This window comes from Mobula birostris, chromosome 15 (genome assembly GCF_030028105.1).
Source record: "Mobula birostris isolate sMobBir1 chromosome 15, sMobBir1.hap1, whole genome shotgun sequence".
Taxonomy (NCBI): Eukaryota; Metazoa; Chordata; class Chondrichthyes; order Myliobatiformes; family Myliobatidae; genus Mobula; species Mobula birostris.
The window spans coordinates 53,494,402-53,519,242 of NC_092384.1; the positions used below are offsets into that span (position 1 = coordinate 53,494,402).

Consider the following 24,841-nt stretch of genomic DNA (forward strand, 5'->3'; position numbering starts at 1 on the left):
AGAACGCTCTTCATGGTACATCTGTAGAAATTTGTGTCATTGGTGACAAACCAAATCTCCTCAAACTCCTAATGAAATATAGCCTGTATTGTGCCTTCTTTGTAGTTTGGCCCAGGATAGGTCCTCAGAGATATTGATATTCAGGAACCTGAAATTACTCACTTCCACTTCTGATCCCTCTATGAGGACTTGTGTGTTCCCTCGTCTTACCCTTTCTGAAGGCCACAATCAGTTCTTCGGTCTTACTGATGCTGAGTGTAAGGTTGTTGCTGTGACACCACTCAACTAGCTGATATACCTTGCTCTTGTACACCCTTTTCATCACCATCTGAAATTCTGCCGACAATGGTTGTATCATCAGCAAAGTTATAGTTGCCATTTGAGGTGCGCCTGGCCAAATAGTCAGGAGTGTTGAGAGCGCAGAGCAGTGGACTGAGCACACATCCCTGAGGTGCACCAGTGTTGATTGTCAGTGAGGTGGCGATGTTATTTCTGATCCACACAGACTGTGGTCTTTTGGTTAGGAAGTCAGGGATCTAGTTGCAGAGGGAGGTGCAGAGGGAGGTACAGAGGCCTGGCTGCTGGAGCTTTTCGGTCAGAAGTGTAGGAATTATTGTGTTAAATGCTGAACTGCAGTCAATAAAAAGCATCCTGACATAGATATTTGTATTGTCCAGGTAATCCAAGGCCGGGTGAAAAGCCAATGAGATCACATCTGTTGTAGACCTATTGTGTGATAGGCAAATTGCAATGGATCCAGGTTCTTGCTGAGACAGGAGTTAATTCTAGCTATGACCAACTTCTCAAAGCACTCCATCATCGTAGGTGTGACTGGTACTGTGTGAAAGTCATTAAGGCATCTCTCCCTGGTTTAACTGTTGCCCTTTTGAAGCAAGTGAGAACTTCCGACTGTAGCGATAAGGGATTGAAAATGTCTTTGAACATCCCTGCTAGTTGGTTGATGCAGGTTTTCAGAGCCCTATCAGGTACTCCATTGAGGTCTGTTGCCTTGCGAGGGTTCACCCTCTTGAAAGACAGCCTGATGTTGACCTCCAAGACAGAGATCACAGAGTCAGTGGGTGATGCTGGGCTCCTCATAGCTGTAGTTTTGTTCTTCTTTTAAAGCGAGCATAAATGGCATTGAGCTCACCTGGGAGTGAAGCATCACAGCCATTCACAATGTTAGGTTTTGCTTTCAGTAGTAGGCTCATAACTATATTATTGCAAAGAGTATTTATCAAACACAATGAATTACACCATAGTAAATGGGAACATTCATCTGTAGAGTTGATCAAATATGCTTTATTCATCTAATTACAAAACACACAAAATTATGAGCTGACTGTTTATTAACTTGGTCCAAGTTTTTTTATGATTGTTAGTTCATTATTACACAATCAGTGCATGAAAAAATATAATATTTTAAGTTAACTTCTGTAGTTTGTAGGCCCTACAAACAGGGCATTCAAGAAAAAGATGTAAACATTTTACATGAAGTCAGTACTGTGCAAAACAGCATTGTTTACAATGAAAAATGTTCCAATTTTATCTCCACACTTAATGCCAACTACAAAGCATAGTAACATACTTTCTATCTTCATAGTCAATAAGATTTTTTTAACTGAAAAATAATTTTAAAATATAGATGATGAGCGGATCAAATTGGTCTCCAAACAGGTAGACATCTTGGTGCCAATTATTAATAAATAGCTAATTGCTAATAAATGAGTTCTTATTCATTTGAAATCTGACTTGGACATGTATTCAAGATATAAGGATTAGATAATGAACAAGACTTATTGCTGCACACATAAACCCTACAGAAAAAAGGCCATTGTCTTCATTTCACAAAACATTGCACCAAAATACAAACTTGTTTTGCATGTATATCATTCTGAATTGTGAACCACCAAACCATACTGTCTCAGAATAGAAGACAACATTTTGATACACCCCATTCCATGGAATTGATCTGGTGCCTGAACAGGTTAAGTGTGCCCACACTGAGGCCCAGTCTGTATTTCTTCTCAAGTATCTAATTGCAGGTCCAGTTGGCAGCAAGAGATTTGGGTTTTCTCGTGTTTCCTGTGCTGCTGTAGGTTCTTCTCATTGTGCGAAATGAGCTGAGGACAATAAAAACAAACTGAATTTTCTAGATAGTGAACAAAAAATGCATCTTGCTAAGAAAAAACAAATTTCTTGTTGCAGAAGAATTACTTTCGATCAGTTATTCAAATTGTAAGCTGGACAAGATGAAATGCATGATACTGAGGTAGCATCAGTGTGTAATGTGGCCTGCCCTTTAACTAATCTCGCTGCTATCTCTGCAGAGCATTCTGAGATCAATAAGCAGTAAATTGCCATAGCAAAGTAGCTTGTAGCTCAGGCAATGGTGTCAATTTCTAGCTCCAGGTAAGGAACATTTGGCACCTTGAAATACAAGTGTTGATTATTATCTCTGGCCATTGAGTATCTGTGTTCCATCCTGGAGAGGTGGTGTGGTTGCTGCTCCAGCAGTTAAATCTGGGAGCGTTAGAGGGTGTCTACAGAAATTCATTGGAATGATTTTTTTGATCATTTGGGAGAGGGGAGGAAGCCACAGGCAGGGAGGCACTCCTGTTCCTTTTGGTCAGGAGAACATAAAAAATGTACACCCTAGTGGGTCAGTTAAAGGCTTGGATCTAGATCCCTTAGATTTTGCTCAAGCCTGGAGTAAAAGTAGTGGAACTCAGATGATAATACTGGAGGCTTCTCTGCATATTTTAAGAGTTATAGAGAGAGTCAGCATAGAAATGGCCCCCCTGGACCACTGAGTCCACACTGATCATCAAGCCCCTAGTTGCAGTCATCCCGTTATTAACCCCGTTTTTTAGATGTTACACAGTACAATAATACATTTCCCAGACCCAGGCTATCTCCAGGTTACAGACACCCATACACAGGAACAATCTCACTTGCTTATTCCAAAAAACAGCAGAACTAGTTCCTTTTTTCTCTCTTCACTTTCACAAATTGTTCTTTCTTATCAGTGTTATGTACTTCTCATGCCGTTCCTTACAATACTGTGGAGGTATGGTTACCATATGAAGTGATTTTTACATTTTTTCTGATTTCTGGACAAAATAGACAAGGATGTCTGTAAAAATGGAACCAGTTTGTTACTCGGAGACAACCTGTAAGTAAAAAGGGAGCATGGACACTGAGGATACGGTGAATTGAAAGAGTTCACAGGAACCTGTCTAGTCAAGTTTCCAGAAAGAGTGGCAAACATTTTTAAAACATTGTATTCTTTATGATTAGTGTTTTTTAATGATCAGATCCAGAGTGACAATCATTTTGTTCTCTTTTACATATGTACTAAAGAATGACAATAAAAAAATCTTGAATCTTGAAACATCATTTAGTGAGTCAAATGTCGAACCATTAGAATTTCTGCAGTCAGGCTGTGAACAATCTGTATTTTTCACATTATATAACATGATATATAATATGAAAAGAAGCCATCCCAACACCGAACCCTGTGGAACACCACTGGTCACCAGCATCCAACCCTTTATTCCCACTCCTTGCTTCCTGCCAGTCAGCCAATCTTCTATTCATGCTACACACATCAAAGTTGCTGGTGAAAGCAGCAGGCCAGGCAGCATCTCTAGGAAGAGGTACAGTCAACGTTTCAGGCCGAGACCCTTCGTCAGGACTAACTGAAGGAAGAGTGAGTAAGAGATTTGAAAGTGGGAGGAGGAGGGGGAGATCCAAAATGATAGGAGAAGACAGGAGGGGGAGGGATGGAGCCAAGAGCTGGACAGGTGATAGGCAAAGGGGATATGAGAGGATCATGGGACAGGAGGCCCAGGGAGAAAGACAAGGGGGGGGGAACCCAGAGGATGGGCAAGGGGTATATTCAGAGGGACAGAGGGAGAAAAAGGAGAGAGAGAGAAAGAATGTGTGTATATAAATAAATAACAGATGGGGTACGAGGGGGAGGTGGGGCATTAGTGGAAGTTCGAGAAGTCAATGTTCATGCCATCAGGTTGGAGGCTACCCAGACGGAATATAAGGTGTTGTTCCTCCAACCTGAGTGTGGCCTCATCTTTACAGTAGAAGAGGCCGTGGATATACATATCAGAATGGGAATGGGATGTGGAATTAATATGTGTGGCCACTGGGAGATCCTGCTTTCTCTGGCGGAGAAAGGTGTTCAGTAAAACGATCTCCCAGTCTGCGTCGGGTCTTGCCAGTATATAGAAGGCCGCATCGTAGCACCGGATGCAGTATATCACCCCAGCCGACTCACAGGTGAAGTGTCGCCTCACCTGGAAGAACTGTCTGGGGCCCTGAATGGTGGTAAGGGAGGAAGTGTAAGGGCATGTGTAGCACTTGTTCCGCTTACAAGGATAAGTGCCAGGAGAGAGATCAGTGGGGAGGGATGGGGGGGACGAATGGACAATGGAGTCGCGTAGGGAGCGATCCCTGCGGAAAGCAGAGAGACGGGGGAGGGAAAGATGTGCTTAGTGGTGTGATCCTGTTGGAGGTGGCGGAAGTTACAGAGAATAATATGTTGGACCCGGAGGCTGGTGGGGTGGTAGGTGAGGACCAGGGGAACCCTATTCCTAGTGGGGTGACGGGAGGATGGAGTGAGAGCAGATGTGCGTGAAATGGGGGAGATGCGTTTGAGAGCAGAGTTGATGGTGGAGGAAGGGAAGCCCCTTTCTTTAAAAAAGGAGGATATCTCCCTCGTCCTGGAATGAAAAGCCTCATCCTGAGAGCAGATGCAGCGGAGACGGAGGAATTGCGAGAAGGGGATGGCATTTTTGCAAGAGACAGGGTGAGAAGAGGAATAGTCCAGATAGCTGTGAGAGTCAGTAGGCTTATAGTAGACATCAGTAGATAAGCTGTCTCCAGAGATAGAGACAGAAAGATCTAGAAAGGGGAGGGAGGTGCCGGAAATGGACCAGGTAAACTTGAGGGCAGGTTAATGAAGTCAACGAGCTCAGCATGCATGCAGGAAGCAGTGCCAATGCAGTCGTCGATGTAGCAAAGGAGAAGTGGAGGACAGATACCAGAATAGGTTTGGAACATCGATTGTTCCACAAAGCCAACAAAAAGACAGGCATAGCTATGACCCATACGGGTGCCCATAGCTACACCTTTAGTTTGGAGGAAGTGGGAGGAGCCAAAGGAGAAATTATTAAAGGTAAGGACTAATTCCGCTAGACGGAGCAGAGTGGTGGTAGAGGGGAACTGATTAGGTCTGGAATCCAAAAAGTAGCGGAGAGCTCTGAGACCTTCCTGATGGGGGATGGAAGTATATAGGGAACACACATCAAATTTGTTGGTGAACGCAGCAGGCCAGGCAGCATCTCTAGGAAGAGATACAGTCGACGTTTCGGGCCGAGACCCTTCGTCAGGACTAACTGAAGGAAGAGCTAGTAAGAGAAAATCTCTTAGTAAGAGAATCTCTTACTAGCTCTTCCTTCAGTTAGTCCTAACGAAGGGTCTCGGCCCGAAACGTCGACTGTACCTCTTCCTAGAGATGCTGCCTGGCCTGCTGCGTTCACCAGCAAATTTGATGTGTGTTGCTTGAATTTCCAGCAGCTGCAGAATTCCTCGAGTTTATGTAGTATATAGGGACCGGACATCCATTGTGAAAATAAAGCGGTGGGGGCCAGGGAACTTAAAATCATCGAAAAGTTTAAGAGTGTGAGAAGTATCGCGAACATTGGTAGGAAGGGATTAAACAAGGGGGCATAAAACTTCTATCCACGCTAGTATCTTTCCTGTATTACCATGGGCTCTTATCTTGTTAAGCAGCCTCATTTGCAACACCTTGTCAAAGGCCTTCTGAAAATTCAAATAAACAAGATCAACTGACTCTCCTTTGTCTATCCTGCCTGTTATTTCCTCAAAGAACTCTTAATGGATTTGTCAGGCATGATTTCCCCTTAAGGAAACCGTGCTGACTTTGGCCTATTTATCAAGTGCCTCCAAATACCCTGAAACCTCATTTTTAATAATGAACTCCAACATCTTCCCAACCACTGAAGATAGGCTAACTGGCCTATGATTCCCTTTTTTCTGCCTTCTTCACTTTTTAAAGAGTGGTGTGACATTTGCAAGTTCTTAGTCCTCTGGATCCATTCCAAGTTCTAGGGATTCTTGAAAGATCACTACTAATGCCTCCACAAATTTTTTGGCTACCTCTTTCAGAACCCTGGGACATAGTCCATCTGATCCAGGTGACTTATCTACTTTCAGAACTTGCGGCATCCAAGCGCCTTCTCCTTAGTAATAGCACTTCTGCCCCCCGACACTTTCGAATTCCTGGCGTACTGTTACTGTCTTCTACAGTGAAGACAAATGCAAAATACTTATTCAGTTCATCTACCATTTCTTTGTCCCCAGTGACTACTTCTCCATTTTCATTTTCCAACAGTCTGATATCCACATTCACTTCTCTTTTACTCTTTCTACGTATATCTGAAAAAAATTGTATATTCTTTTATATTATTGGGTAGCTTATGTTTATATTTCCTATGGTGGGAGAGTCTAAGACCAGAGAACACAGCCTCATAATAGAGGGGTGTCCTTTTAGAATGGAGATGAGGAGGAATTTCTTTATCCAGAGGGTGGAATTCTTTGCCACAGTCAGTCATGGAGGCCAAGTCTTTATGTATATTTAAGGCAGAGGTTGATAGATTCTTGATTGTTCAGGGCATGAAGGAATACAGGGAGAAGGCAGGAGATTGGGGCTGAGGAAAATTGGATCAGCCATGATGAAATGGTGGAACAGACTCGATGGGCCAAATGGCCTAATTCTGCTCCTATATTTTATAGTCTTATTATATACCCTCTCTTTTCATTTTATGCTGTCTTTGACTTCCCTTGTCAGCCACAGTTGCCTCATCCTTCCTTTAGAATACTTCTCTTTGGGATGTATCTATCCTGTGCCTTCCAAATTGCTCCCTAAACCTCAAGCCATTGTTTTCTGTTATCATCCCTACTAACGTCCCCTTCCAATCAACTTTGGCCAGCTCCTCTCTCATGCCTCTGTAATTCCCTTTACTCCACTGTAATAATACAGTGTAGTATTGTAGTATATATGTAGTATTATGTAAATCATGTAGCTTCTCTCTCTCTCAAATTGCAGGGTGAATTCTATCATATTATGATCACTGCTTCCTAAGGGTTCCTTTATCTTAAGCTCACTAATCAAATCTGGTTCATTACACACCACCCAATTTAGGATTGCCTTTTCCCTAGTGGGCTTAACAACAAGCTGCTTTTAAAAAACCATCTTATAGGTATTCTACAAATTCCTTCTTTTGGATTCCAACACCAACCTGATTTTCCCAATCTACCTGCATATTGAAGCCCCCCATTACAATTATGACATTGCCCTTTTTGCATGCCTTTCCCATCTCTTGTTGTAAGTTGTACCAAACATCCTAGCTACTGTTCAGAGACTGTATTTTACTCCCAGCACGGTCATTTTGCCCTTGCAGCTTCTTAATTCTGCCCACAAAGATTGTACATCTTCCAATCCTATGTCACCTCTAAGGATTTGATTTCATTTTTTTTTTACCACAGAGCTACCCTGCCCCCTCTGCCTACCTACCTGTCCTTTTGATACAATGTGTATTCTTGGATGTTAAGTTCCTAACTATGATCTTCTTTCAGCCATTACTCAGTGATGCCAAAGTTAATCAAATCAATTTTCCCTAATGTATTCCCTCATTTTGTTTTGCTGAGTTTAAGGATTGTAATGTACAAATACACAAACCTAATTTGAAGGATTTAAACATAATTTGTTACTGCCTTTGTGCATGGAAAATGACATCTCATGAATTTGACTGAGTTTTTTGAAGAATGTACCAAGAGGACGAATGAGGGCAGGACAATAAATGTTGTGTATGTGGACTTAAGTGGGTCCTTTGACAAAGTCATGCTTGGTAGGCTGGTGTAGAAAGTACACATGGGATCCAGAGTGTGCTAGCCAATTGGATACAAAATTGATTTAGTTGATTTTCAGATTGGAGATTTGTGCCAACTGTAGTATGGTGCAGGGATCTGTGCTGGGTCATCTGTTGTTTGTCATATATGGTAATGATTTAGTTGAGAATGTAGGTCGAATAACACACCAAGCACTGGATGAAATCAGCAGGTCAGGCAGAATCCATCGAGGGAAGTAGATAGTTGATATTTCAGTCAAGATTTGTCATCCGGACTGATCTAGATGAAGAAGTCTCGATCTGAAATGTTGATGGTTCACCCACCTCCATAGATGCTGCCTGACCTGCTGAGTTCCTTCAGCATATTGTATGTTGCTTATGATTCTGGCATCTGCTGTTTCCTATGTCTTCATGTAGGTAGATCAGTAAGTCTGCGCATAATACCGAATTGATGGTATAGTGGATAATAAAGAACGTTGTCTATGATAGTAACACAATATTGATCAGTTATAAAAATGGGCAAAGGAATGGCAGATGGAATTTAGCTTATGGAAGTGCAAAGTGATGCATTTGGCAAGTTAAACGGTGAATGACGAGACCTTGGGAAGTGTTGCTGAACAGAGAGGCCTAGGAATACAAGTACCTAGTTCTCCAAAAGTGGTGACACATGGGTAAACAGGATGATGAAGAAGGCATGCTGGCTTCATTAGCTGAGACAGTGAGTACAACAGTTAGGATATCATGTTATAGTTGTACAAAATGCTGATTAGGCCGTGATTGGAGTTTTGTGTGCAGCTCTGGTCAATTTGTTACAGGAAAGATGTGAGTTAGTAGAGATGGTGCAGAAAGAATCACAGGATATCGCCCGTTTTGGTGGGCTTGAGTTATAAGCAGGGGTTGGATAGGCTGGCTCTATTTTCACTGGAGCAAAGATGCCTGAGGGCTGAGATGATAAAAGCTATATACAATTACTTGAGGCATACACAGGGGAGACAGTCAAGAGATTTTTTGCCCATGGTACAGATGTCTAAAACTAGAGAGCATCGGTTTAAAGAGAGAGGGAAGAGACTTAAAGGTAATTTCAGGGGTAAATATTTTACTTTCAGAGTGATTGGTATCTGGAATGAGCTGTAAGAGGAGATGTTGAAGGCTGGCATTATAATAGGCATCAAATCAAGTATTTGAATGAACGAGGCAGAGAGGAAAATGAAATTAATGCGGTAATTGAGATTTAGGCGTATGGTCAGAATGATCATGGTGGGCTGAAAAGCCTTGTTTCCATGCTGAACAACTCTTATACTGAGTTTATGATAGAAAGAGCAGACGCAGAAATAAAAACTTTTTTTTTGCTTATAACAGTGAACAGGTAATTCCAAGATATGTAGAAATTTCTTCTTGCAGAGGGGTGGTAAATCTCTCGAATTCTGTATCCCAGTGGATTATGGAAGCTGGATCCACAATTAAGTTGAGGTAGTTAATTTTTTGAAAGATCATGAGTTTGAGGTCTATGTAAACCTGGCACACACACACAAAGATGGAGTTTGAGGGCTGGTTAGATCAGCCATGGTCATAATGAATTATGAGACAGGTTTGAGGGACATGGTGCCCTACTCCAGCTGGTATTATTTTTCTGTTTCTGTGTTTGGTGCAGAGTATGAAAATAAAGTGACTTAGTTATCTGTGCAGCTAAAACATCGTCGTGGCTATCCCTCAAGGTCGAGGATGATGGTCTTTGTTCTGTTGATCTACTTATGGGCTCTCAAGTGGCTTATGAGTCCAATCTTGGCTCTCAGTCACAGTCTATATCTTTAATGCCGACGACAAATTGTATTTGGAAAGAGACAGTGTACATCCTCTGCACGTCCACTCGATCTAGGCCTTTCATGGAAGGTTATCGAGCATTGAAAGGCCTAGATATATTTAAAGTGGAGGTTGATAGGTTCTTAGCTAGTAAGGGAGTCAAAAGGGAGAAGGCAGAAGAATAGGTTTGAGAGGGATAATAAGTCAACCGTGGTGGAAAGGCAGAGCAGGCTCGATGGGCCGACTGGCCTAATTATGCTCATGTTTTATGGTCTTATCTTCCTCATACTTTCTCTTATATCTGACACTATGCTGTTATAAATTGTCCATGATGATAAAAATATTTCTGTAATTGATAGTTCACGAATAATCATGAATATCTTATACTGTTCAGGTAAAGCTATCATATAATACAGAAAGAGCTGTATGACAATTAGTTTCTTTTAAAAGCTCAGGATTTGTTTGCATAATATGTTCAGCACTAAATAGAACTACAAGTGATTTGCACCAGTGTTTGTTACAGGTAAATGATGCTTTATTGCTTTTGGATGAGTTTGATGTAAATTATGAAAGGCAGTTGCAAATAAGAGAAGTGCTATTAACTCAGACAGATTTGTTTAACAGCTTGTCTAAGTGCCCATCATTATTATAATGTATGCAGGCGTTTGATATTAAAGTGCTCAACATGGTGAAAGCAACATTTGTTGAGTTTAAAATAGACAGCATAGATAAGTCACCAGTTCTAAAATGCGAGCACTTTCTGAGATGGTATAATTGCAGCAATATTCAAATGAAACATTTAGAAAATGTCACAGTTTTTGTGAAATCTAATTGTTTTTTTTCATGGTTTGTGATCATCAAAATGAGTGTGAGCTCGAAAAATAGAATGCGTTTGGTTTTGCTGACAGTATTAATATCTGTGGGTTAGTTATGACATGAATATGTTACAGCATGAATCTCCCTACATTGGAATCAGAGTGCAACTGAGGTTTCCAGAAAATTCTCAAGAGACAGATGTCCATATCTTAATCTTCTACTCCTGAAGTTGAATATATTCCAATTACATTCAAATTTTCTCTGTAATATTCTGTGGGTGAGCTGTGATATAGGTTATTACTTATAGATCTAATTTTGTGTGTAACACATGACTGTTGAGCACATACAGTAGACAGGAATGATATAAAGTAGTATGAAATCCAATTACTCTTGAAAAATGCAAACCAGAATTGAGTTCCTAGATTATGAATTAGTACTTTTCAATCTGCTTTCGAGCATGACTCTAAAATTCTTTATTAAGTGCAGAATTGGGTCAGATATTACTCCTGAATGATTAGAGAAATGAAGATCTGACAGTTATATATCATCACAGAAGTGAGAAGCAGGAAATTTGGTCAAACATGCTCTAAACCAGCCTTCTGCTACTTTTTTATTTCATCCTATCATTATGTCCTTCTATTTCTTTAACACTTGTGTATTACTACCTGCATTTTAAATGTACCTATTCCATTTGCCTCAACTCTGTAAGTGTAGTTTCCCTTTTAATTCACTTCTGGTTTTATGGAGATTCTAATATTTATGAATCTTTTTTGGGGCTCTCTTACAAATGAAAACATCTACACTATGTTTATTCTATCAAACCCCTTCCATATTTTAAATAATTTTATCAGGTCTTCCCTTCAGCAAAAAAAAAATATCTTATACAGTTTTCCTTACGATATAGTCACTCATTCTGGCATAATCATAGTAAATTATCTTTGCTTCTTTTCCCATGACTAAATTCTTGTTGTAATACATGGAATAGAATTCAGTTCTGCACTTTCAGGTGCATTTGCATCTGGAGTCTTGAGGACTACCTAAAGATCTCCATAGGAAATGCACCAATGCCCAGAATATCTAATACAGAATCTCAGTGGCTTCACCAATCCACAAATGCGGTACTTTCTTTATAAGGCTTACTCATTTATGAACCAAACTAACTAAAATGGAATCTTGAATATTTGTGCTTCAATCATTCTCAATCAAAATGTCAAAATTTATTAGATGCCAAAGCCAATTTAGCAGAATAGAATGGTTAGGTATGCTGTTGAACCAGTAGGGATTAAATCTTGATTAAAAAATTAATATTGACAAGAAAATTAGGAAATTCATCACTTGTAAAACAGAAGTTTCAGCATATAATAGGTACCAAGATTGAGATTAAGAGAAATAATAATCAAAATATTGAATATGCATGATCCAATACCTGCACTAGAATTACAAACAAATCCCAATTTTTATTACTGGAGAGTTGGGGAAGAGGATGAGAGCAGCCATGATGGAAGATGAATGCTTGTCCAGGAATTCAGTGATGTGCTTATGTTATGTTCAGATGTCATGCAATGTAACAGTTCTGATAAAAGGACAAATAGCAGGGTTCTGTCAATACAGCCAAGGTTTTGTTTTTGGTGTTCTGAATATTTGCCCATTGGCCTTTCTTTATTAAAGTTTATTCAGTGCTCTTACTAAAGCCAGAAAATATCTTTAAATCATTAGACAATATTGGAGATAACTGAGATCTCAGTGTTCCTTAGCAAAATTCAAAGGATGAAAATAGAAGCCTCAATCTAACAGTGAATTAAAGTGGAGGGATTAAGTCATTGTCCCGTGATTAGGCTAGGGTTGAATAGGTGGGTTGCAGGGCCGTGTGCCTGTTCCATGCTGTATCTCTGATAATTAATTTAAAAAATCTAAATATCTTTTAAGTATTTTTAATATACCTGCCTCAGCTGCTTCCTTTGGCTGTTCATTCCATATATGGACCTTACTCTGAGTGAAATGTTGCCCCTCAGGTTCCTATTAAATCTTCCCCTCTCAGCTTCAACCTGTCCTCCAGTTTGTGATTACCCAATCCTTTGAAAAGGACTGTGTGCAGTAACCTCATTATTGTATCCTAAAATAACTTAGTCACTTAGGATTTTATACATCTCTCCTACACCCAATGATTAAATTCACCCATAACACCACTGTTGGTGACAGAAATTTAGACAGAATGAGGAAATGGATAGAGTGAGACAGATCAGCTAGTTGAATGGTATCGCCATAACTTTGCACTTAATATCAGCTAGACTGAGGAACAGGTTGAGGACTCAGGAAGGAAAAGTCAGGAGAAAACATGATAGTCCTTTTTGAGGGGTCAGCAGTGGAAAGGACAAGGGGCTTCAAGTTCCTGGGCATCAATATCTCAGAAAATCTATCCTGGGCCCAATGCATCGATATAGTCACAAAGAAGATATGCCAGTGGCTCTACTTCATAGGAATTTAAGAAGATTTAGTATGTCACCAACGACTTGTAAATTTCTGCAGATGTGTGGTGGAGAGTACTGTGACAGGTTACATCACCGTTTGGTGTGGAGGCTGTAGACAGCTGTAGAATCAGCCAGCTCTATCACTGACGCAATCCTTACCACCGTCAAGGGCATCTTCAAGAAGCGGTGCCTCGAGAAGGCGTCATGCATCATTGGAGACCCTCACCATCTCAATGCTACCATCAGGGAGATATGATTATCTATTTATCATAACATATGGTATAGTAATTTTTAATATCTTGAACTGTACTGCCGCTGCAAAACAACAAATTTCATGACATATGTCAGTGATAATAATCCTGATTCTGCCCTAGCCTACTTTACCTCTCCCTATAACTCAGTCCCCTGATTCCTGGCAAGACCCTTGTAAATCTTTTTGCAGTATTTTCAACCTAACGGCCTCTCTCCTATAGCAGAACACAAATGTTCTGACTGATGAAGGCCAGCCGTCACCATGCTGTCTACCTGTAACACCACATAATGAGTGTTTTGTTCCATATAATATTAGGGATTCAAGGATTTAATATATCAATAAAGTATACATGGGTTGAAGGTTCAAAATCACAGCATAAATCAGTGGGTCCAGATGAAGGGTCCAGGCCCGAAACATTGATTCTTTATTCTTTTCCATTGATTCTCCCTGACCTGCTGAGTACCTCCAGCTTTAGAACATAGAACATAGAAATTTACAGCACATTATAGGGCCTTCAGCCCACAATGTTGTGCCGACCATGTACCCTACTCTAGAAACCGCCAAGAATTTCCCTAGCGCATAGCCCTCCATTTTTCTAAGCTCCACGTACCTATCTAAGAGGTTTGAAAAAGACCCTATTGTATCCGCTTCCACCACTGCTGTTGGCAGTGTATTCCATGCACCCACCACTCTCTGTGTGAAAAACGTACCCCTGACATCCCCTTGGTACCTATTTCCAACCACCTTAAAACCATGCCCCCTCATGCTAGCCATTTCTGCCCTGGGGAAAAAGTCTTTGGCCATCTAGACGATCAATGCCCCTCATCATCTTAATACACCCCTATCAGGTCACCTCTCATCCTCTGTCGCTCCGAGGAGAAAAGGCTAAGTACACTCAACCTATTCTCATAAGGTACACCCTCCAATCCAGGCAACATCCTTGTAAGTCTCCTCTGCTCTCTCTCTCTGTAGCATCCACATCCTTCCTGTAGTGAGGTGACCAGAACTGAACACAGTACTCCAAGGTCTTATATAGCTGTAAAATCACCTCACGGCTCTTGAACTCAGTCCCATGGTTGATGAATGCCAACACACCAAATGCCTTCTTAACAACACTGTCAACCCGTGCAGCAGCTTTGAGTGTCCTCAACATGGACCCCAAGATCTCTCAGTTCCTCTAAGAGCCAAGAGTCTTACCATTTATATTATATTCTGTCTTCAAATTGGATCTACCAGAATGAACCACTTCACACTTATCGGGCAGTTTGTATGTGTTATTCTGGATTTCCAGCTTTTGCAGAATCTCTTGTGTATGTCTAAACATGAATTTATTATTTTAAATATGTTCGCTGATGTACAATGTCTGGAAAATAAAACTGCAGACCTCAGAGTAAGACTGCGGTAACAGAGGGACATCAGGGAGAGCTGGCATACCCCCAGCTATCCAGACACAGCGATCCATCCTGAGGGGTTCACTGTCCACAGCGTGAACCAGACAGTAGCACCAGGTTAAGGCAGAGGAGGCTGCTTTTGCTTCATGATTAACTCTTCGTGGTTCACAGATGTGACGGTTCGGTCTCAGTCCTGTTTCCCCAACTTGGAGCATCTGACAGCTAAGTGTCATCAAGTGTTCTATGTTCTGAGTGAATTCTCTGCTATCATTCTAGTGCTGTTGCACATTCTACTCTTGGGCAACATCAGCCTGCCTCTGGAAGAGCTGAGCACTGTAATCAACAGTCACGAGCCAATGCACTCTGATGCCTTCCCGATCATCGGGTGGTATTCAGCCAGCCAGCTTGAAGAAGTCTCTGACCTACTACAACCAACATATCACCTGCAGGACCAGATGAACCAACACATTTGACCACTGTTGTGTCACCAACAAAAATGCTTGCCATGCCATCCCACACTCGCACTATGGCAAGTGCGATCACCTAGCTGTACTTCTACTCTGAGCATGCAGGCAGAGACTACGAACCACAGCACTAGTGGTGAGGATAGCAAAGATTTGGTCAAGGAGGGTGGAGAAGTGTTTACAGGGCTACTATGAATTGGTGGACTGGACCATATTCGATGATTTGTCTTGGATCTGAATGAAAATGCTGAGACCGTCACTGGTTTCATCGAGAACTGTGTGTACCTTGAGGGACATCCCAAATCAGAAGGTCTGGATGAACCAGGAGATTCACAGTTTGCCGAGGGTTCAACCTGTGGCTTTAAAAAAGTGGTGATCTAGAATCCTACAAAAAAATCCATTCACGACCTATGGAGGCCATTGTAAGAGCGAAAAGGCAACTACAAGTGAAACTAGAGATAAAATTGGACGCATGACAGATGTGGCAAAGTTTGCAAGCCATTACTTTCTAGAAGGTGAAACCTAACAGCTTAAATGACAGTGATGATTCACTCCTTGATGAGCTCAATGCCTTTACGTGTCTTTTGAAAGGGAAAATAATATGACGCCTGTGTGAATCTTTCCAGTATCCACTGACCCTATGATCTCTACCTTGGAGGTTGATATCTGACCATGCTTCGAGAGGATCCTGACCGTGTACCTGTCTGGGTATTGGAAACCCATGCTGACCAACTGGCTAATATATTCAAGGACGTCTTCAATCTCTCACTGCTTTGGTCTGAGGTTCCTATGTGCTTCAAAAGCCAGAAACTCATTTCAGTGCCCAAGAAATGCAGAGTGAACTGCCTCACTGACTCTTCCCCAGTTGACCATAATGAAATGCTTCCAGAGGTTGGTTATGGCTCGAATTAACTCTTTCCTGAGCAAGGACCCGGACTTGCTGAAATGCACCTACTGCACAACAGGTCTACATAGATGCAATCTCACTGGATCTCTACTCTGCTGTGGATCACCAAGACATACTCATTACAGCTCACCATTCAACACCATCATTTCCTCAGTACTAATCAACAACCTTCAAAACCTGGGCCTCTATACCCATGTCTACAATTGTTTACTTTATAATTTGTGTTGTAAATGCAACTTTTTATTTGTTACTTTATGTCTGGTAATATTACTTTATGTGTAATGTGTGTGAGTTATATGTACTTGGGCACGTGGCCAAGTGGTTAAGGCATTGGACTAGCGACCTGAAGGTCGTGAGTTCGAGCCCCAGCTGAGGCAACGTGTTGTGTCCTTGAGCAAGGCACTTAATCACACATTGGTCTGCAATGACACTGGTGCCAAGCTGTATGGGTCCTAATGCCCTTCCCTTGGACAACATTGGTGTCGTGGAGAGGGGAGACTTGCAGCATGGGCAACTGCTGGTCTTCCATACAACCTTGCCCAGGCCTGCGCCCTGGAGAGTGAAGATTTTCCAGGCGCAGATCCATGGTGCCACAAGACTGATGGATGCCTTTACACTAGTGTGTATATGTACTGTATTTTGAACCGTGGTCTGAAGGAGCATTGTTTCATTTGGCAGTGTACATGTGTACAGCTGAGTGACAATAAACTGAACTTGAACTTGAAGTTGAATTTGATCCTTAACTTCCTTATTGGGAGACTAGTCAGTGCAGATAGATAGTAATGTTTCCTCCTTGCTGACGATCAATATAGATGCACCCCAAGGATGTGTGCTTAGCCCACTGCTCTATTCTCTCTACACTCATGACTGTGTGGCTAAGCACAGCTCAAATGCCATCTGTAAATTAACCAATGGCACCACTGTCCTTGGTAGAACCTCTGATGGCAACGAGGAGGTATACAGGAGCAAGATATCTCAGCTGGTTGAGTTACGTTGCAATAACAACCTGACATTCAATGTCAGCAAGACCAAAGAATTGTAGACTTCAAGAAGGAGAAGTTGGGAGAACAGACACCAGTGCTCATTGATGGGTCAGTGGGGTGAAAAGAGTTAGTATCTTTAAGTTCCTGGGTTTCAACATCTGGGGCCCAAATATATTGATGCGATCATGAAGAAGGCACACCAGCAGCTATACTTTGTTCAGAGTTTGAGGAGATTTGCTATGTCAACAAATTTCTAAGATGTATGTATAGTGGAGAGCATCTGACTGGTGGCATCAAAGTCCAAAGTAAAATTTACTATCAGAGTACATACATGTCACCTCATACAACCCTGATATTCTTTTTTTGCCTGGTATGCAGGCTGCACCATGGATATAGTCCTCCCTCCCCACCTTTGAGGATGTCTTGAAAAGGCATCCTTCAGAATCACCATCAGAATCACCATCAGGTTTATTATCACTGGCATGTGATGTGAAATTTGTTAACTTAGCAGCAGCAGTACAATGCAATACATAATCTAGAACAAAAAAAACAAAATATAATAAAATAATAATAACCATAATAATAATAAATAACTAGATCAATTACAAGATACCTATATTGAATAGATTAAAAATTGTGCAAAAAACAGATATACTATATTTTAAAAAAGTGAGGTAGTGTCCAAGGGTTTAATGTCCATTTAGGAATCAGATGGCAGAGGGGAAGAAACTGTTCCTGAATTGCTGAGTGTGTGCCTTCAGGCTTCTGTACCTCCTACCTGATGGTAACAGTGAGAAAAGGGCATGCCCTGGGTGCTGGAGGTCCTTAATAATGGATGCTGCCTTTCTGAGACACCTCTCCTTGAAGATGCCCTGGGTACTTTGTAGGCTAGTACCCAAGATGGAGCTGACCAAATTTACAACCCTCTACAGCTTCTTTTGGTCCTGTGCAGCAGCAACACCCCCCCCCCCCCCACCATTCCAGCAGCCTATCAGAATGCTCTCCACGGTACATCTATAGAAGTTTTAGAGTGTATTTGTTGACATACCAAATCTCTTCAAACTCCTAATGAAGTATAGCCGCTGTCTTGCCTTCTTTGTAACTGCATCGATATGTTGGGACCAGGTTTAATCCTCAGAGATCTTGACACTCAGGGACTTAAAACTGCTCACTCTCTCCACTTCCAATCCCTCTATGAGGGTTGGTATGTGTTCCTTTGTCTTACCCTTCCAGAAGTCCACAATCAGCTCTTTTGTCTTACTGATGTTCAGTGCCAGGTTGTTGCTGCGACACCACTCCACTAGTTGGCATATCTCACTCCTCACCCCGTCACCACCTGAGATTCTACCATCAATGGTTGTATCATCAGCAAATTTATAGATGGTATTTGAGCTATCCCTAGCCACACAGTCATGGGTATATAAAGAGTAGAGCAGTGGGCTAAGCACATACCCCTGAGGTGCACCAGTGTTGATCATCAGCGAGGAGGAGATGTTATCACTAATCCACACAGATTGTGGTCCTCCAGTTAGGAAGTCAAGGATCCAATTGCAGAGGGAGGTACAGAGGCCCAGGTTCTGCAACTTCTCAATCAGGATTGTAGGAATGATGGTATTAAATGCTGAGCTATAGTCGATAAACAGCATACTGACATAGGTGTTAGTGTTGTCCAGGTGGTCTAAAGCCGTATGAAGAACCATTCAGATTGTATCTGCCACTGACTTATTGTGGCGATAGACAAATTGCAATGGGTGCAGGTCCTTGCTGAGGCAGGAGTTCACCTAGTCATGACCAACCTCTCAAAGCATTTCATCGTCGTAGGTGTGAGTGCTACTGGGCGATAGTCATTAAGGCAGCTCACATTATTCTTCTTAGGCACTGGTATAATTGTTGCCTTTTTGAAGCAAGTGGGAACTTCTGCCCATAGCAGTGAGAGGCTGAAAATGTCCTTGAATACTCCTGCCAGTTGGTTGGCACAGGTTTTCAGAGCCTTACCAGGTACTCCATCAGGACTTCCCGCCTTGCGAGGGTTCACTCTCTTAAAAGAAAGCCTAACGTTGGCCTCTGAGACAGAGATCACAAGGTCATCAGATGCAGCAGGGATCTGCACAACTGTAGTTGTATTCTCCCTTTCAAAGTGGGCATAGAAGGCATTGAGTTCGTCTGGTAGTGAAGTATCACTGCCATTCATGCTATTGGGTTTCACTTTGTAGGAAGAAATGTCTTGCAAACCCTGCCAGAGTTGTCGTGCCTCCGATGTTGCCTCCAACCTTGTTCAAAATTGTCTCTTCGCCCTTGAAATAGCCCTCCATAAATCATACCTAGTTTTCTGATACAGGCCTGGGTTGCCAGACTTGAATGCCACAGATCTGGCCTTCAGCAGACGACGTATCTCCTGGTTCATCCACAGCTTTTGGTTTGGGAATGTACAGTAAGTCTTTGTGGGCACACACTCATTCACACAGGTTTTAATGAAGTCAGTAACAACTGCAGCATACTCATCCAGGTTCGAAGACGAATCCCTGAATACAGTCCTGTCCACCGATTCAAAGCAGTCCTGTAGGTACTCCCGTGCTTCCCTTGTCCATACCTACTTGATCCTCACTACTGGTGCTGCAGTCTTCAGTCTCTGCCTATACTCAGGGAGTAGAAGCACAGCCAGGTGATCAGGCATCCCAAAGTGAGAATGTGGAATAGTACGGTAGGCATACTTGCTGGTGGTATAGGAATGATCCAGTGTGTTTTTTCCTCTGGCATTGCTAGTGATTTGTTGATGGTAATTGCTTCGTGATTTTTTTCAGACTGGCCTGGTTAAAATCTCCCAAAACAATGGTGAAGGCATAAGGATGAGCTGTTTTGTGCTCAGATCATCTAAAGCCTGATTGACATCGGCCTGAGGTGGAATGCATGCTGCTACCAAAATGACCCCGGAGAACCTTTGTGGTAGGTAAAAAGGACGGCACTTAACTGCAAGATATTCCAGGTCTGTTGTGCAGAATTGGGACAGCACTGATATATTTGTGCACCAAGAAGAGTTGATCATGAGGCATACTCCACCACCTCTGCTTTTGAGAGACTCTGTAGATCTATCCTGATGGTAAGGACCCTCACCATCTGGTACATGCCCCTTTTTCGTTACTACGTCAGGAAGGAGGTACAGGAAACTGAAGACCCATACTCAGTAATGTAGGAACAGCTTTTTTCCCTTCCACCATCAGATTTCTAAACTGTCCATGAACGCCTCCTCATTATTCCATCCCCTCCCACCATTTCTTTATTTTGTAATTTATAGATTTTTATGCCTTTGCATTGTACTGCTGCTGCAAAATAATAAACTTCATGCCACACGTCAGTAATAATAAATCCGATTTTGTTTTAGGAGGTGACGATTGAGTATGGTTTGAGAAATAAGGTAAATAATTACGACATTGCATATTATATGTTACATTCAAGTTTTTTTTTGAATAAACTATGTTTAGATTATATCTTGACATTAACCTGTGCATGGCAGTCATTCTTAACAAATTTATATACTTAACAGAACACAGCAAATATTGTTGGATGCAAGATTTGTACTTTTATTCTGACAGCCCTGGCCCACAATAGCAGATGAAATGTGGTTTCTGGTTAAAACCAATAGGCAGTTCTCTTCTTGATTACATTGCTAGACACTGGGCCATTTCCCTTCTTAATGACTTTGGTACATCCAGAGATCTATTGGATTATTAGAATAATTTAACACAGAATTTTATTAGAAAAATATTAGAATAATATCTGTGTTTTTGAAGTATTTCTTTGGCAACATATTTTTCAGATTGTTCTCAATAATTTGGAAAGCCAATGCAAACCCAGATGGATGTCAATATTGTTTTCTAACCAGGTGTAATTGCCTAAAATATTGTTTATCAGTCTGAGAATGGAATGGTAAAGACATAATTGTTACATATAGCCAGGTTGTATCGATATTTTATACCAATTTTTAAAGAAAATTGCCAACTGTGATTTTGGAACTGAATTAACTCCTGGAGGGTTGGGATTGTTAAGAAAAGGTTCAGTGCTTTGGCCCCATGAGATCATGTGCTTATTATTTTGAAGAACATGGTGAACACAATGTGTTTCAGTCTATGCTACTTCCATATTTAACAAAAGGATACTACTTACGCCAGACAAATGAGTTTATATTTCAGAATAGTCAAGGACATCATTTTTAATACATTAGGCATGCAATTGTATTCAGTTCAACAAACAATTCTATGTTGTACTCTATTGCTGTACGGTGTCTTATAGTTTAGAAACATAGAAAACCTACAGCACAATACAGGCCCTTCGGCCCACAATGCTGTGCCAAACATGTGCTTACTTTAGAAATTACCTAGGGTTACCCATAGCCCCCTATTTTTCTAAGCTCCATGTACCTACCCAGGAGTCTTGTATAAGACCCTATCGTACCTACCTCCACCACCATTGCCGGCAGCCCATTCCACATACTCACCCTCTCTGCATAGAAAACTTACCCCTGACATCTCCCCTGAACCTACTTCCACGCACCGTGAAAACTGTGCCCTCTCGTGTTAGCCATTTCAGCCCCAGGAAAAAGCCTCTGGCTATCCACATGATCAATGCCTCTCATCATCTTATACACTAGTTTGAGCCAGTTTGAGTCTTCGAGCTGTTTCAAACAACTATTTGTTTAAAATGCATTTACCTTAGTAATTGCAAATAGGTGTACTCAAAAGTTAGCAATTAAGAAAGACATTTGTTGGAGGTTTATGTTGCTTTTTAATATGCTGGTTCCTTTATAATTGCCATCGAATATACATAGCTATAAATGGTGTGAACTGTTTTACTCTGAACAATAATAATTAAAATCTAGAAAGATTTTCCGGTAAGGAAGAAATTGAGAAATGCAGAGGTAGCCGGGTAAAATTGAAAATTGGCAATTTTGATGAAGTTGAAAGAGCCATGGTCAATTAAGTAAGAGAATTGAGAGCTGAATAGAGACAATTGCTAGTATTATTGGCTAAGAGTGTGGAAAAAAGAGCCAAGACAAAGAAGATGAGAGAACTGACAAGGAGCAAGGACATTTAAGGGAAGTTAAGGACTGCATAAAAGCCATGGACATGTATGATAGCAAAAGTGAATGGGAGATTGGATGATTGGGAAGCTTTTAAAATCCAACAAAAGGCAACTAACAAAGCTATAAGAAGAGAAAAGATGAAATATGAGGGCAAACAAAGCAATAATATAAAGCAGGATACTAGATGTTTTTTCAGTTATATAAAAAAATAAAAGGGAGATGAGAGTTGATATTGGACCACTGGAAAATGAAGCTGGTGAAGTAGTAATGGGGGACAAAGAAATGGCAGACAAACTTAATGGGTAATTTTCATCACTGTGGAAGACACTAGTAGTGTGCCACAGGTCCGTGAGTGTCAGGGAGCAGGAGTGAGTGCCATTGCTATTACAAAGGAAAAAGTGCTAGGCAAACTGGAAGGTGTTAAGGTGGATAAGTCACCTGGACCAGATGGACTACATCCCAGAGTTCTGAGGGAGGTTGCTGAAGAGATAATGGATGCATTGGTCATGATCCTTCAAGAATCATTTGATTCTGGCCTGGTCCCATGGACTGGAAGATTGAAAAATGTCACGCCACTCTTTAAGAAGAGAGGAAGGCAAAAGAAAGGAAACTAGAGGCCAGTCAGCCTAACCTCAGTGGTCGGGAACTGTTGGAGTCTATTACTAAGGATGACGTTCTGAGGTACTTGGAGACTAATGATAAAATGAGTTAAAGTCAGCATGGTTTCTGTAAAGGGAAATCTTGCTTGACAAATCTGTTGGAGTTCTTCGAGGAAGTAACAAGCAGGGTGGACAAAAGAGAGGCAGTGGATATTATTTACTTTGATTTTCAGAAGGCATTTGATAAGGTGCCATACCTGAGGCTGATTAACAAGATAAAATCCTATGGGGTTACAGGAAATATCACTGGCATAGCGGAATGGCTGACAGGCAGGAGGCACTGAGTGGGAATAATGGGGGCCTTTTCTGGTTGGCTGGCCAGTGACTAGTGGTGTTCCTCTGGGGTCAGTATTAGGACCGCTACTTTCCACATTGTTTGTAAATGATTTGGATAATGGAATTGATAGTTTTGTGGCAATGTTTGCGGATGATATGAAGGGAGGTGGAGGGGTAGATAGTACAGAGGATGCAATGTGATTGCAGCAGGACTTAGACAGATTGGAAGAATAGGCAAAAAAGTGGCAGATGGAATGCAGTGTTGGGAAATGTATGATATTGCATTTTGGTAAAAGGAACAATAATGTGGGCTATTATCTAAATGGGGAGAAGGTTCGCGCATCAGAGGTGCAGAGGGACTTAGAAGTCCTCGTGCAAGACTGCCAGAAGGTTAATTTACAGTTGTGTCTGTGATTAAAGAAGGCCAATGCAATGTTGGCATTTATTTCAGGAGGAATAGAATATAAAAGCAAGGAGATAATGCTGAACCTTTATAAGACACTAGTCAGGCCGCACTTGGAGTATTGTCAACAGCTTTGGGACCCGTATTTTAGAAAGAATGTGTTGTCATTGCAGGGAGTCCAGAGAAGTTTCACGAGGATGATTCTGGGAATGGAGGCATGAACTTATGAGGAGCATTTGGCAGATTTGGACCTGTACTCACTGGAATTTCTTTCTTCTCCAATCTTTTTTATTAATTTTCAAAATTATAAACATAACAACAATATTAATGAACAGAGATTGGGATTACATTATTAATAATTGACATTACAAATACAGCATTGGTAATAACACAGATGTATAAATTTTCCAAACTCTACATATAATTAAACATGATAGAGGGATAAATGAGAAAAAAATCTAAAAAAAACCCCAAATTAGAAAAGAAAAAAAGACATTAATTAGCTAAGTGATATTAACCTAAGCTAAATAAAACTAAAAAAACCCAGAACTATAGAAAAAAAAGACAGGCTAACATATTACATTGGATAGAATCATTAATGTTGTTAACTCCACTCCTCTATCCGTGTATTTTAAGTTTAAAAAAAAGGATTCGAAAAGGTCAAACTACATCGTATGGAAATGTTGAATAAATGGTCTCCAAGTTTCTTCAAATTTAATCGAAGGGTCGGAGGTGCCACCTCTAATTTTCTCTAAATTTAAACAAGATATAGTTTGAGAAAACCATTGAAATGTAGTAGGGGGATTGACCTCTTTCCAGTTCAATAAGGTAAATTTTCTAGCCATTAATGTTAAAAAAACAATCATCTGACAGGCTGAAGGGGAGAAGTAACCATCTTCCATCATTGGTAACTCAAAAATTGCAGTAATAGGGTGTGTTTGTAAATTAATATGCAAAACAGTAGAAATAATATCAAAGATATCTTTTCAATATTTATGCAAGAAAGGGCAAGACCAAAACATATGAGCCAAGGAAGCAACTTCAGAATGGTATCTATCACAAATTGGGCATCTATCACAAACGTGAATAGAAATGAGCTAATTTGTCTTTAGACATATGTGCCCTATGCACCACCTTAAATTGTATCAATGTATGTTTAGCACATAAAGAGGACAAGGAACTAATTGAGAATGTTTTCCCCATTTTTCTATAGGTAAATGAAGTTGTTCTCTTTCCCATTTAATCTTAATTTTATCAAATATACCTGAATTTATTTTCATAATCAAATCATAAATGAATACTATTAAACTGAAAAGGATTTAAACAGAATTTTTTACATAATATCAATTGGATGTGGTTGGAAATGTGGGTAAATTAATATTTAATGTTTCTAAT

At 40.9% G+C, this 24,841-nt stretch overlaps 1 protein-coding gene across 3 annotated transcripts in view; it reads right to left on the reverse strand.

Moving 5' to 3' along the window:
- Window positions 1–1,345: 1,345 nt before the first annotated feature.
- The window catches only part of LOC140210664 (uncharacterized), a 182,710-nt gene continuing 159,214 nt past the window's right edge, over window positions 1,346–24,841 (reverse strand). For 2 of the 3 annotated variants that reach the window (XM_072279827.1, XM_072279821.1), the window contains exon 20: window positions 1,346–2,123. In XM_072279827.1, coding sequence (XP_072135928.1) covers window positions 2,036–2,123 — 88 coding nt within the window. In that variant the 3' untranslated portion in view covers window positions 1,346–2,035. Of the gene's footprint in view, window positions 2,124–23,995; window positions 24,198–24,841 lie in introns of those variants that run through there. The other variant, XM_072279828.1, reaches the window with a different exon arrangement.